This window comes from Rhinatrema bivittatum, chromosome 3 (assembly GCF_901001135.1).
Source record: "Rhinatrema bivittatum chromosome 3, aRhiBiv1.1, whole genome shotgun sequence".
NCBI lineage: Eukaryota > Metazoa > Chordata > Amphibia > Gymnophiona > Rhinatrematidae > Rhinatrema > Rhinatrema bivittatum.
Window position 1 is genome coordinate 154,992,818 of NC_042617.1, and position 12,705 is coordinate 155,005,522.

The 12,705-nt window shown below is 43.4% G+C and overlaps 1 protein-coding gene across 5 annotated transcripts in view; it reads left to right on the forward strand.

Moving 5' to 3' along the window:
• GGPS1 (geranylgeranyl diphosphate synthase 1) overlaps nucleotides 1-12,705 on the forward strand; it is a 113,840-nt gene that overhangs the window by 79,541 nt on the left and 21,594 nt on the right. For all 5 annotated transcript variants that reach the window (XM_029593840.1, XM_029593843.1, XM_029593842.1 and 2 more), the window contains one exon: nucleotides 11,779-11,849. In XM_029593840.1, coding sequence (XP_029449700.1) covers nucleotides 11,779-11,849 — 71 coding nt within the window. The remainder of the gene's footprint in view (nucleotides 1-11,778; nucleotides 11,850-12,705) is intronic.

Genomic DNA, 12,705 nt, shown 5'->3' on the forward strand with positions numbered 1-12,705 from the left:
TCATGAGCGGCCCAGAGCCTTTTCTCTACTAAGGCTGCTGGCAGGTTGGATTCTGCCAGGTAGCCCCAGGAAGAGCCTGGGAAGGGGAAAGAGGTGGGGAGTGACTGGGTAAGAAGGCAAATGAAGAAATTGGAGAAAGCATAGCAAAGTGTGAGAAGAGGGGTGAAAAGAGCAGGGGAGGGAGAGGGGGAAAAATTAATCTGAGGAAAGAGGCTGAGAAGGGGGGGGGGGGGGAACTGAGATAGTGATTCACTAAAGGGTGAGAAGTGGGAGAAGAATCTCTAGAGAGACAGGGATGAGGGAAAAACTGAGGTAGTGTGAGAAGGGGGGGAAAAAGTAGGGGGAAGAGCCAAGATAGGGAAAGGGGGGAGAGAGCTGAGGTAGTGAGACTGTGGGCTGCCTGGTGGCCCCTATCCCAGGAGCAGCCAAAATGGAATGGAGACCACCTTGCAATCCCAACCCAAAGTGAAGAGGGCCCAGGGCTGTTGGGGAAGCAAGTGGAAGAAAAGAAGGTGAGGCCCATGTGTGTGAGAGAGCATATATGTCAGTGGGAGTGTGTGTGTAAGACAGAGCACATGTTTGCATGTGTGACAGAAGGAGCATGTGAGAGTAGTAGTTTGTGTGTGTGTGGGAGAGGGGGACTGTGCATCAGGAAGTATGAATGTGTGAGCATAAATGTTATGAGAAAAAGTATGTGAATTTGAGAGAGGAGAGAGTGTGTGCCATCCCATACCCACTAATTCACAACAATCTCAGCATGACTGGAAATTGAATGTTCCCAGATGAAGAGGGAGTGGTTTTGGGGGTTTTTTTTAATCCTTATTAGTTTTAATTATTTGGTGTTTGTGTCTGTTTTGAAATATTTTACTGGTGTTTGGGAAATTTAAAAAATAAATTTTGTTTTTAACTATTGGATTTTTATTCTTCTGTCTTGAAATATTTATAACTCCTACAGCCACTACTGTAGTGTCGTTCCTGTCTATGTCTCTCCTACTCCTACCGCCCCCATCACCTCTAATTGACCCATAGCTATACAGGTGTACATTCTTTAATACAATGGAATAATAACAAACACAGCTCTTGAATAAAAAGGGCCGCAGACAAACTGGTACCCGAACCAGTAGGACAGTCGCCAAGACCAGGCTACACCACCGCCGCCTGCCACAATAACAAAGCAAGGCAGCATCAAACCCGGGCCTCCCGCCCTGTCCCTAAGCAAGAGGGCCCCTGACGTCCAGCGTACGGAATGCCCCGCCCAAGGTGCCAGTCCACTGCTGACCTAGACCGTGATGCCCACCTGTACCACGTCCGAAATGCCCCTACCGGCCCGGGTAACCACCTCCCCCTTTCGCTGCGACTAACCCTATAATTGTACATTTTGCCATCGTGTTACTACCTACTATCTGCCTCATTTGCATATTACAACAGCACCCAATACTAGCTAGTGTGGCATGTTTACTGCCTATCTCATATACAAGCAATCCAAATACATATTAACCAAATGTTCTTATAGCTATACAATTGACCAACATATAAAAAACTTCTAACATTTAATCTACCAACAATTTCCTGTTTAACAAAATAAAGGGGATGGGTGGGTAGGTACACTGGCCAGGAAAGGAAGAGGCTGGATTTGCCTCAGTCATGACTCTTTTTAAAGGGGGCTGCGATGTCATCCTCCTGCCCCGCCCAGCCACCCACCATCATACTGGGCGGCGGAAGGAAGGGAAGCCGTACCACGGTTCGGACCCGACCGGGCCGCCACATACGGCGCATGGTTACTTGTGGGCATGGGCCCAACCATTAACTCCTGCAGCCGTGACTGTAGTGTCATCCCCGTCTGTCCCTCCCACTCCTCATACTGCCCCATCACCTCTAACCCATAGCCATACATGCGTATATTCTTTAATATAATGGAATAAAGACAAAAAAATACCAGCAAATGAACACTAATAAAACAGTTTTATAGAACATCCAATAAAAAATGTTTTATTTATGCTAAAGAATTTTTTTTAAACTGGTTACTAACCCATATACATGAAAAAACTGTTCCAATACAATAAAGACAGAAGTAATCACAAAAAATATTTCTACAACAAAATGTTTCAAAGTTTCATATGTCATTGAGGTCTGAATTAAAACCCCTAATTCAAGAACACAAACCACTAAGTGGCTAAGCTTAGCAGAAGATCAAGCAAAGTAAATCCAATGTTGTGAGTCTGACAAACATAAGCAATACACTAGAAAAAGTGACAGTCTGGTTTAAAAAGCAGTGCTGACTTGGAGCTTCAAAGTAACAATTCTTCAAAGGAACTCCATATACATAATGAATTAGGACAAAATGGCAGTCCGGTTTGAAAAGCACTGTTGACACAAAACTTCAAAGTAACGAATCTTCAACAAAAGCCCCAACAAAGGTCTTTGTTTTCACCTGAGAAGGTATCATCAGGGGGAAAACTTTCAGTCAGATTATTCTCTATAAAAAAATAAATAAATATGGAAAACCAGACGGAACATAATTCAAAAAGGGCATTATAAATAAACTTAGACAGTAATACAACTCAAATAATTACTTGCGTCAGTATGAGAAATGCATTCACTTCCACTATTACAGCAAGTATTTGTACAATTTGTGTGGGTTTACTTAAATCTATATCTGCAGAAAAATAACAAAATATCCTACTACAAACAATAGAGAAAAGAGAAAGAGAGGAAGTTATCCAAAAGGAGCTTACCAGAGCCTTCCTCCCACTGCTCAGGCTCTTTGAACTTTTAAAGAATTATCCTGCACAGGCCAATTAAGCTTATGCTAATGTGATTTCTTTTTGTTTATGTATCCTCAAACATATGTATAGTTAAGGAAATCAGGATGATCAAGATATGTACTTACCTCAAGCTCTTATTGGAGATAAATAACAAAATTACTCCAAAAAATAAGAAACAATCTTTTTTCATTAGTTTATAGAAAAAAAAAAGCCTTCAATAGCTGAATTTAATCCTTGAGGCATTAACGTTTGCCATTCAAAAATTAAACGTTCACATCTGCACAAACATAATGAAATGTTTCCGCCCCGGATGTTGTGTAGAATATATATAACAAAAAAATTTGAAATCTACTTCGGAATGGGAATGTGCCAACCAATGTTGAACTATAGGGGCATCCATTTTCTGAGTACGAATACAACTTTTATGTTGTATTATCCGTGACTTGACTGCTAATTTAGTATGACCTATGTAGAGTTTGACACGGGCAAACAATGGCATAAATGATTTGAGGTGACATACAGTCAAAAGTGGTCACGAAGTTGGTATTCAACCCAAGGGAGGAATGGGTAAATCGCTGAATCTGTAAACATTAGGACATACTACAAGGGGTTGACATGCATACTGACCATACTCACTGGTAGAGTAGAGGGCAAGAGATCTTGTAACAGGTTTGATCCCTGCATATGAGCAAAGAGGAAATTCCTTGATACCTTTTATTTATAAAACATGCCTATGAGATTGTACTATTTGTTGTATTTGGTTAATATGTTGCGTATAAGGGATGACAAAAATTGGACGGTCTTGAATTGGTCAAGCTTACTTTTGTAGAAGTAACTATCTTTAGTGTATAGGGCACATTTAAATGCTCTCCATACAATCTTGCATTGGTATCCTCTATCTAAAAAATTTTTAAACATTCCCTGGGATTGATACTTATTTTCTTCAGTGGTTTCACAAAGGCAACAAAGTCACAAGAACTGTCCAATGGGAATATTAGAACATAAATAGTAAGGGTGAAAACTCTCTCAAAATGAAGAGTATTCCTCCGTAGGTTTTGTAAAGATGATAGTACTGAACTGCTTATCTTCCTTAATAATCCATAAATCCAAAAAGGAAATCCGTTGATTAAACGTAAACTGGAAGTGAGGATCTTGTGTATTAATCCATTCTAAAAATTCTTGTAACGACAAACTAGGTCCATTCCAAAGAAAAAGTCATCAATAAAACATACCCCCAATATACAATGTGTGCCAGGAATGCAGATTTATATACTATGTGTTCCTAAAAAAAAAGCCACAAATATAGTCGCTCCCATAGCAGTTCCAAAAATTTGTTTGTAAAAGTCTCCATTATACATTAAAAAAAAGTTTTTAGAGAAAGAGGCCAAACTGACTGGGAAATCACTAAAGTCAGCAAAAAAAGCTTCTTGTAGAGTATTCCGTATAATGTTTAGAGAGGCATCTTGAGGGATACTGGTGTAAAGAGATGTAATATCTGCTGTCACAAGAGTCAAAGCTGAAATATCAAGTTTCAGATTTTGTAACAATTTTATCAAAGGAGCTGAATCACATATATAGGATTTACTCTTTTTAACCATTTGACATAGAAAAGAGTCAACATATTTGGATAATGGTTCCAAAAGTGAGCCTATCCCGGAGACGATCGGACGACCTGGGGGATGGTGAAGCGATTTATGAATAGTATAGAACACTGGAGTCTGAGGAAAAAATTCTAACAAATTGTATTCCTTTGAGGTGATAAATATTCATGTAATACCTATATCAAGCACTTGTTGGATTTGAACTCTAAGCTGAGGTGTAGAGTCAGAGTCAAGTATTGTCAGATAGTTGACACAGAACTTCTCAATCACTACTGTTCTGTACTACTATCCCACCGCCCTTATCAGCAGGGTGGATAATTTTTGGGATAATGTGCCAATGAGCTTCAGGCTTAGTTCCTGAAGAGTTAAGTTTGAAAATGACCCATATCTGTTAGTTTCTAAAAGTTTTAAATCTCGAAGGACCAATTCCTGGAATGTTGAAATAAATGGGTCTGGTGGACCGGGCAGAATCAATTTTGATTTATTCTGAAGCACCATCTCAGAGGACTGTTGGAAAAGGGACGGAGAAGAAGCAAAAAACTGCTTAATCCACAAATGTCGAATGAATTTGAAAAATTGCACTGTAATAGAAAAAGACCCATACTGAGTAAATGGGACAAATGACGGTCCTTTTGATAGTAGGGACAATTCTGCTGGAGATAATGTTCGGTCTGTAACCAGTTTAAAAAAAAAAAAAAATTCTTTAGTATAAACAAACATTTTTTATTGGATGTTCTATAATACTGTTTCATTAGTTTTCGTTTGCTGGTATTTATGTATTGAACACTTATTTTTTGACATTATTTTTGTTCAGTAAACACTTGTGTGTATATGTCAGACAATCACCAACAACCATCTCTCCAGGGCCATCTGCAAGGCGTTGTTGAATACATCATAGCCAATGTCTAAAAGATGGACTCAGCCTGACCTAAACAAACCTTGACATTGGACAATCGCCCATTCATGCCTTATCCGGCAATGACCCAGCTTTGCAGGTCTGTGCACCGATGTGCCGATTAACCTTATTGTGTCCCCTTCTCCACGGTCTTGAATCATTCAACTTTGAATGACAATATCCGACCACAAGAAATAAGTATGCAGTAACCAAACTGATAACTCAGGCAAGTCGTTCTTGATCCTCATAATTCACTGATTGTTTGAAAATTCACCAAGGTTGTAGTCTCCCCACATGCATAATGATTGCATCTGGAGCTGCCATTGAATCCCTCAAGGGCCAAAGAAGGCACAACGAGTAGTCTGAACACATACATATCAAGATATGGAACACTAGCGGTGTACATGTCACGTCCCGTAAAAGTATGCCACAGGTGACCCGGATCATTTTTGTTGGAATTGACCAACTCGCTCGTGCATAAAGCTCCCAAAAAACCAGCGATAAGGCAAAAGATGATGGTTTCAAAGTGAAAGCTCAGATGAATGCCAAGAGCACATGAAGGGTCACCTGCAGGTCCTGTTACTGAAGCAGTGAATGCATAGTTGGCCCCAACTTCCTCAACCAACCCCACTGACCTCCTCCCCAACAAGGACGGACTTCTCCCTATCCTCACACTTTCAAAAAGGGAAGCCAGCCCTGCTAGATATCCAGCCACTGGGCCTCTGTATGGTCCCAATTCCTCAGTCGAAGAGATGTACCCACCCTCAAGTCATCTGGGACTGGTATCAGAGCTGGCAAGGTGGTTGCCAAAGATCAGGGCTGCCTGCCACAACACCAAGCAGGGGCAGCATCAAGACCCAGGACCCCCTACCTGGCTCCTGCAGTAAGCTGATCATGTTCAGCCAGCATAAACTGGCTGGAGCACCTCTCTCAGCAGTTCTGCTAAGGGTGGATACTTAGCTTATTGACTGTTGATTGTCCCACCAAAATTACTTCTTATTCTGCAGCTTCATTTTTCCGAAGCACTAGAGCCGCTGGTGTGGAAAATAACTCAAGGAATGTGATGTTCTGAGTTAATCCTACCTCCCCCCAAATAGCCTGCCCAGGTGCGGCGGGGACACATCCACGCAATACTGCCCAAAACCGCCTCCAAAGGCATCAGAGTGTATATCTAAATCCCTGTTGGAAAGAGGAAGCTCCTGCCACAGAGATACTCGAAGTCGGCCAGGAAGGATACCCAAATAGGGGTGTCATTGTACATAGGTTTACTCCTGGGGGAATTCTGCGCTACTGCGGAATGCAGATTTTGCGCAGATTTCTTCCCTCACCTCAATTCCCGCAGATTTTAGCGCCGCCGCGCAGATCCTCCCTCGCTGCCCTCGCCAGAAATGGATTAAAAAAGAACCGGAAGATGCCGCGCACGGACAGCAGCCAAATCCGGGACAGCAATGTCAGGTGGCGCACGGATAGTGGGGGCATCGCATAGCAGCACGGCACCGGCGGCTCGAGGAGCAAGGAGGAAGGGAGGGGGAAAAAAGGAGAAGAGGGAGAGAAGGGAGGGGAAGTCAGGTGGTGCACAGAGTGGGGGCATTGCATTGCAGCAAGGCACGACGGCTCGAGATAAGCAAGCAGAAGAGGGGGAGAGAAGGGAGGGGGAACAGAGGGGAAGGGGGAGGGGGAACAGAGGGGCTAAAGAAGAGGCCCTGGCTCTGTGAGTGTATGTTTGAGCCTTTGTGTTTGTTGTGAGCCAGTGGGTAGGTGTCTACGTGGGAGTCTGTATGTGCGGGCGGGGGGAATGTGTGTGTGTGTGTGTGTGAGAGAGAGTTGTACGTGGGGAGACAGAACATGTGTGTGACAGATGGCATGTGAGAGAAAGCATATGTCTGATATCATGTAAGAGAGACAGTGAGCAGGGATACTCAGATGGAGAGGTTAGTAACTGCAGCAGTCCCTGCCAGCTTGGTTCATCTGCCAGCAGCAGCAATTGGCTATTCTACTAGCAGTGTCAAGTTGCCAGGGACTGGATTGCAATGAAATGCAGAAGAATTTGCAAAAAAGTGTGTTATTTTGAAAAATAAATGTGCAGAATTTTGCAGAATTCAGAAAATGTGGGCGCAGAATTTTCAGTTTTTTGTTGCAGAATTTTCAATTTTTTTGCACAGAATCCCCCCAGGAGTAATAGGTTGCGATATCCTAATGAAGTGATAAGGCCTGTGCATCAGCAGTCGCCATGGCCAGTCTTCTGAGGAATACTCTTCCCATGGGTGTTATACTACGTGCGAAATTCGGGTTGCCCATGATGGGTTGCCAATCTTGGAGTCGTCTTCTTCGCCCTTGCTACTTCGCTCAGTCTATCCCGCAACTTTGCCGCTTTATACTCCCATAATCTGAATGTCATCCTCTCTGAGTCAGGCTCGATGCCCAAGAAACAGATACACGCAGCCATCCCAGAAATCTGGGAAGTCACCCTGAACAGTGAGGACAAAAAACGCAGGCATGAGAGCAGACCCACCACCTATATGCATCAGTCGTACACCCCCCCCCCCCCCCTTTGAGAGGGTTGTAGCATGTCTAAAAAAAAAAAAAAAAGTGCTTACACAGAAGGAAGCCTGCTGCAGAGCCAACAAGGGAAGAGTAGGCTAGCTACCCCCTCACCAGCACAACCAATCAGAACAGCCAGCGATGTCCTGATTCCAGCCATAGGTATCTGCATGAAATGTAATGTTCACTCAAACTTAACATATAAATATATATCAATTGTAAAGGCTCTCTGCCGGCGCTTCACCACTCTGCCACTCCTTCAGGTCCTAGAGCACCTCTCCCGTAAGTCACTCCTCTTTCTCTATGCCTTCCTGCAGTCAGTAAAACTTCACAGGCCTTGGCCCAGATCTGCACCGCCCTAGCTTGGCTTGAGGGTCTGCTTAGTGAGAGCAGGTGGTAAAGCCACTTCACTCCAAAGTACTACCAAACACAGTTTTTATAAAACAGTTTGTAGTTCAATTCCAACAGTTCTGCTCCTTTGTTCTCACATTAACATCTAGCAGTTCTCAAGAGCAACGGTCACAAGCACTGGGCTCTCTCTAGCCAGCTGCTATTGCTCCCTTTTTGGGGAAAAACACAACACTCCCCAACTCCCCTCTGTTGTGCAACGGTTAGGGCCTTCGCATGCCAAACAGCTTGTGCATAACTAGTTTCACAATTTAAGACAAAAACATTCTTTTAAACTAAGTCCTTTACCATCCCCCACTCTGGTTACTCACTCTGTCTCCATAGCAGAACTGGAGGATTTCTCCATCTGGGAGTCTACCTCCATATCCTCCTCCTCTTTCCCTGAGGAGCTGGGTTTTTCTGTCCACTGCCACCATGCTGGGACGCCTTCCTCCTCTATTTCCATTGATTCAGCTGTGTCAGACTCATTGCCACTTAATTCTGACACCCGTTCCAGCTCTCCCTTGGCCCACGGGTCAGGTGGTGGCTCTAAAAACCTGGGAGTTGTAGTCCTCCCTATCTCCTTTAGCGCCCTCTGCTGTTTACCTCGGGTTCAGCTTGTCTTTCTCCTACCAATGCCCTGGCTTTTCCTGCCACTGGCTGGGTTGTGCTGCATCACACAATTCTACATAAAACTTTCATCTTTCGCATAATTGCAAACAAACCCATGTCGGACCCGCATTCAGCACAAACCCAATGCACAAGAAACAGCCGAGCCCAGAACACCAAAAGGCCCCATACGCCCTTCTCGCATACTGCAGTGCATATTAGCCCCCCCCCCCCCCCGCAACCATTTCTGGCAGCAGCACAGAGACCAACCTCCCCCAGGCCCCCCCGCCAATGCACTAGAGTGTGTGGCAGGCACGGAACGCTCGTCCCACGCCGCCAAAAACACGCACTCCCCAACAATCAGCCTTGACAACCAACCCCTTTTCCCAACCTCCTGTGTCCGCAAAATGCTGTCATGTGCCAAGAACTGCCCTATTCTTTTTTTTGTGGGGCTGGGGGAACCGAAACAGTTTGCAAGGTGTAGTGTGCACTGCCCCGATGAATACAGCCAGCGGCCTGAATGCCACACACTGTACACCCGCCTTACAGCTTTGCCCCAAACAGGAACCGAACCCTCTGTCCCATCAATCTGCTGCACATCTCCCACTGTGGTAAGTCGTTTGGGGCTCCCATTGAGCCGGAACGCAAGTAGCACAAGCGCCCCCGGGCTCAGATTAAGGAAGGCCCCTGGCTTCCCTCTGACAGCGGCAGCAGCAACGAGCTGCTGCACTGTGTCAAATTAAGCCGCATTTCTCTGGCGCCACATGGTCGTTTCGTTCTTTTTTTTGTTTTTTTTAATGCTGGGACCCTCCTCTCAACACTTTCTGTTGGGGAGCCACATGTTACCCCCCCCCCCCCTTTACTGCCGGTCCAGGGCCCCCCCTTCCTACTTAAGCTGCAAATGGAGCTGCCTGCCACCTCTCGATCCCACCGTGCTGCATTCCAAGGTGAGCCATGCCTCCCGGACGCTGCAGCCGTCCCGCTCTTCTCCCTTTTGCAGCCCTCCTCTGTACGCTGGGCGGGAAAGGAAGAGGCTGAAACCACTTTGGTCGTGGCCCTTTAAAGGGGACCATGGCATTATCCTCCCGCGACCGCTCCTCTTACCCCTCCACCTACCTGGCCGCGCCACCATTGCACCGGGCGGCGGAAGGAAGGGAAGCCACTCCACGGGTTAGACTACCAGGCCACCACGTGCGGCGCATGGTTACTTGTGGGCTCAGGGCACGGGCCCACTCATTCATTATTATGGTTTTTACCTTGTTTTTATATTGTTGCACTGTATTCAGTCTGGCCTGTTGTGGTTTCCAGTTCACTTATGGCGGGTTTTTTTAATTCTGTATTTGGTGAGGGTCTGTTTGTGTTCTGCATGTGTGACCAAGGTGAGGTATTCTGCTAGTGTGTAGTTTCTGTGTAGGGATCTTGTTCTGTTTTCCTAATAGGTATATTGGTATTTTAGGGCCTGGTGTAATATTTGCAGCATTACTTTTTCACAGGTAAGATTGTTATTGAGTGCTGACAGTGCTGATTTGGTATAGAAGGTTTACTATATTGTAACTGTTCACTCATGGCTTTCTGAAGGTCAAGCCCACATCCAACACGCGTTACAATAGGCCTAATACCATATGGGTATTTTCGCAGGGTTTTGGTGCCACAGCAGTGCATGTAAACATGATATCCAGGTTGCTATGCTCTGAATGTTCTTTTTAATGTAAAATGTTATAAATTCATAATTTGTGTATACAGGGCTGTATGGGGCTTTAAAATTTGCCTAGAGCATCTAATACCCTGGGTTCCAAAGGAGAGGGGGTAGATCTGAGTAGGGAGGAATATCATATTTTAAAGTTTAGATTGGTGGAGGGAGATGAATGAACTGGGTGACACAGCGGGGGGCAGCATAGTAATCGTTCACACAGGGCCACAGAAAAGCTAGCACCAGCCCTGGAATCTGGGATTCTTTTTCAATCTGGTGGGTGTCTTAGGGAAACTTAATTGATCAATAGCAAACACCAAGTGGTTGATCTTCTTAACAGAAGAAAAACGTAATACTTATTTCTATAGCACTACTATATTATACAGATAAATAAGAGACAATATCTGCTCTCTGGCATTTACACTGTAGTCAGGACACATGGATAAAACAAATAGGCGATCTCAGGAAATGCATTGCAGTAAACGTCCAGGAAAGCTATGTATGATCAGGCAGAGCCAGGATTTAAGAACAACCTCAGAAGGTGGAGTTTTAGGCAGGACTTGAATATATGACCAAAGAAAACAGATATGAGTTTTGGAAATCATCTACAAATTTTCCAAAACTTCTATCATGTATAAGCACATACCTTACTTTTTTTTTTTTTTAAATCTTTTTATGAAACATTACTGTGGAAACAAAAAATGGAGTAAAAAAAAAGTGAAATTACAACTGGTGTATCAGCAGTGAAGCATAAAATCCATTGTGACACCTTGGTCCTAACTAATTAAACCAAACCAGAATTACTTGCAATAAGCACAGTTTTCACAAAAGGTCATCGATTACAATAGCAACGTTTTATCTGTTAAGAGTAAAAATAAGCAGTTCTACAATAATAGTCAAACCACAAAACAATTACCCACACAGCCCTTAAGCTGAAATTGCTTCAAAAGCTTTTGAAAACCATCCTCTTCATGCTTGATGACAGTGCTGTGGTGGTAAGAGCTTGGCTTGAGTAATGCGGTAGATGTCAGCAGATAAAGCCCTTTTGACTACACAGTCCAGCTTGTTGCTCATACGTACTGTCGCTGAAAATTCTGCTCTTTCTGGTTATCACCCATCTTTGCTCTTTTTCCTTGTTCTATTCATGTGTAAATTCTTTTATTGTTTAGTTACCACCACCTCTGCTGGTAGGCAGTTTCAGGCATCTACAACTTTCTCGGTAAAAAAAATAAATAAAATTGTTTGCTAAAAACTAAACACTCAATTTTTAAGTAATATTTTGAATTGCAGGAAAACAAGTGAGGACCAAACTTTCCCAAGCCTTCAATCACTGGTTAAATGTTCCAGAAGATAAAACACAGGTATTATGCTGGTTTGTTTATTTTTCAAATTCCAGTAAAGAAAAATTAATATTGAACCATGTTTTGAACCCTAGTTAGATTTTCATGATTCGGTTCTTTCTGCCTGGGCTGGTGATATGACCACCACACGGTGGCAGGGGAAGACCTTCTGTTTAGGAAAGCATTCTTTGTACAGGTAGGCAAGCTGCTGACTACTTAACGTTGATCTTGGCATGAATTTCCAGGTGCACCAGGTTGCAAATGGAGTTCTTTATGGTCTCAATCATAAAAAAAAAAAAATCCTCTGAGGCACCAGCATTAAGTTTAAATTTAGGACCATCATAACACCAGAGCAGTTAACTTGTATATTTCAACATTTGACTGCCACTAGGTCACCTGTATTCTTTGTCCACAAACAGTCCTTTTTCATGAAAATACATTTTTTAAACATTTTTTGATAAATGCATATAAAAATATAAAAAAGGATTTCTTCCCTAGTTTATCACTGCAATAGGCAGAAGAATCGTAATCTGTTTATCAGACTTTTTGGTCTGTGGTTCATTTTCAAAATGTTCGGGACTTAGCCAGATAAACTTGGGGAAATCAGGTGCTAGGCAAGAATATTATTTTTCCAGTCATTTTGGTGAGATAAGGGAGGGGAGAATTAGGTCTGCTTGGCAGCTTATTTTTCTTTAACAGGCTATATTTGAATATACCCAGTTAGATCTAAAGTTATCCAGGTGAACAGACCTAGATAACTTTAGCAAGTATATTCCATGGGAGGTTTGTCCTGCCAAGTATTTGGCTAACGTTCTATGGGTAGCCATAGCAGGATAACTTTGCCATTCACTGACCTTCTTGAATATAGACTTTTTAG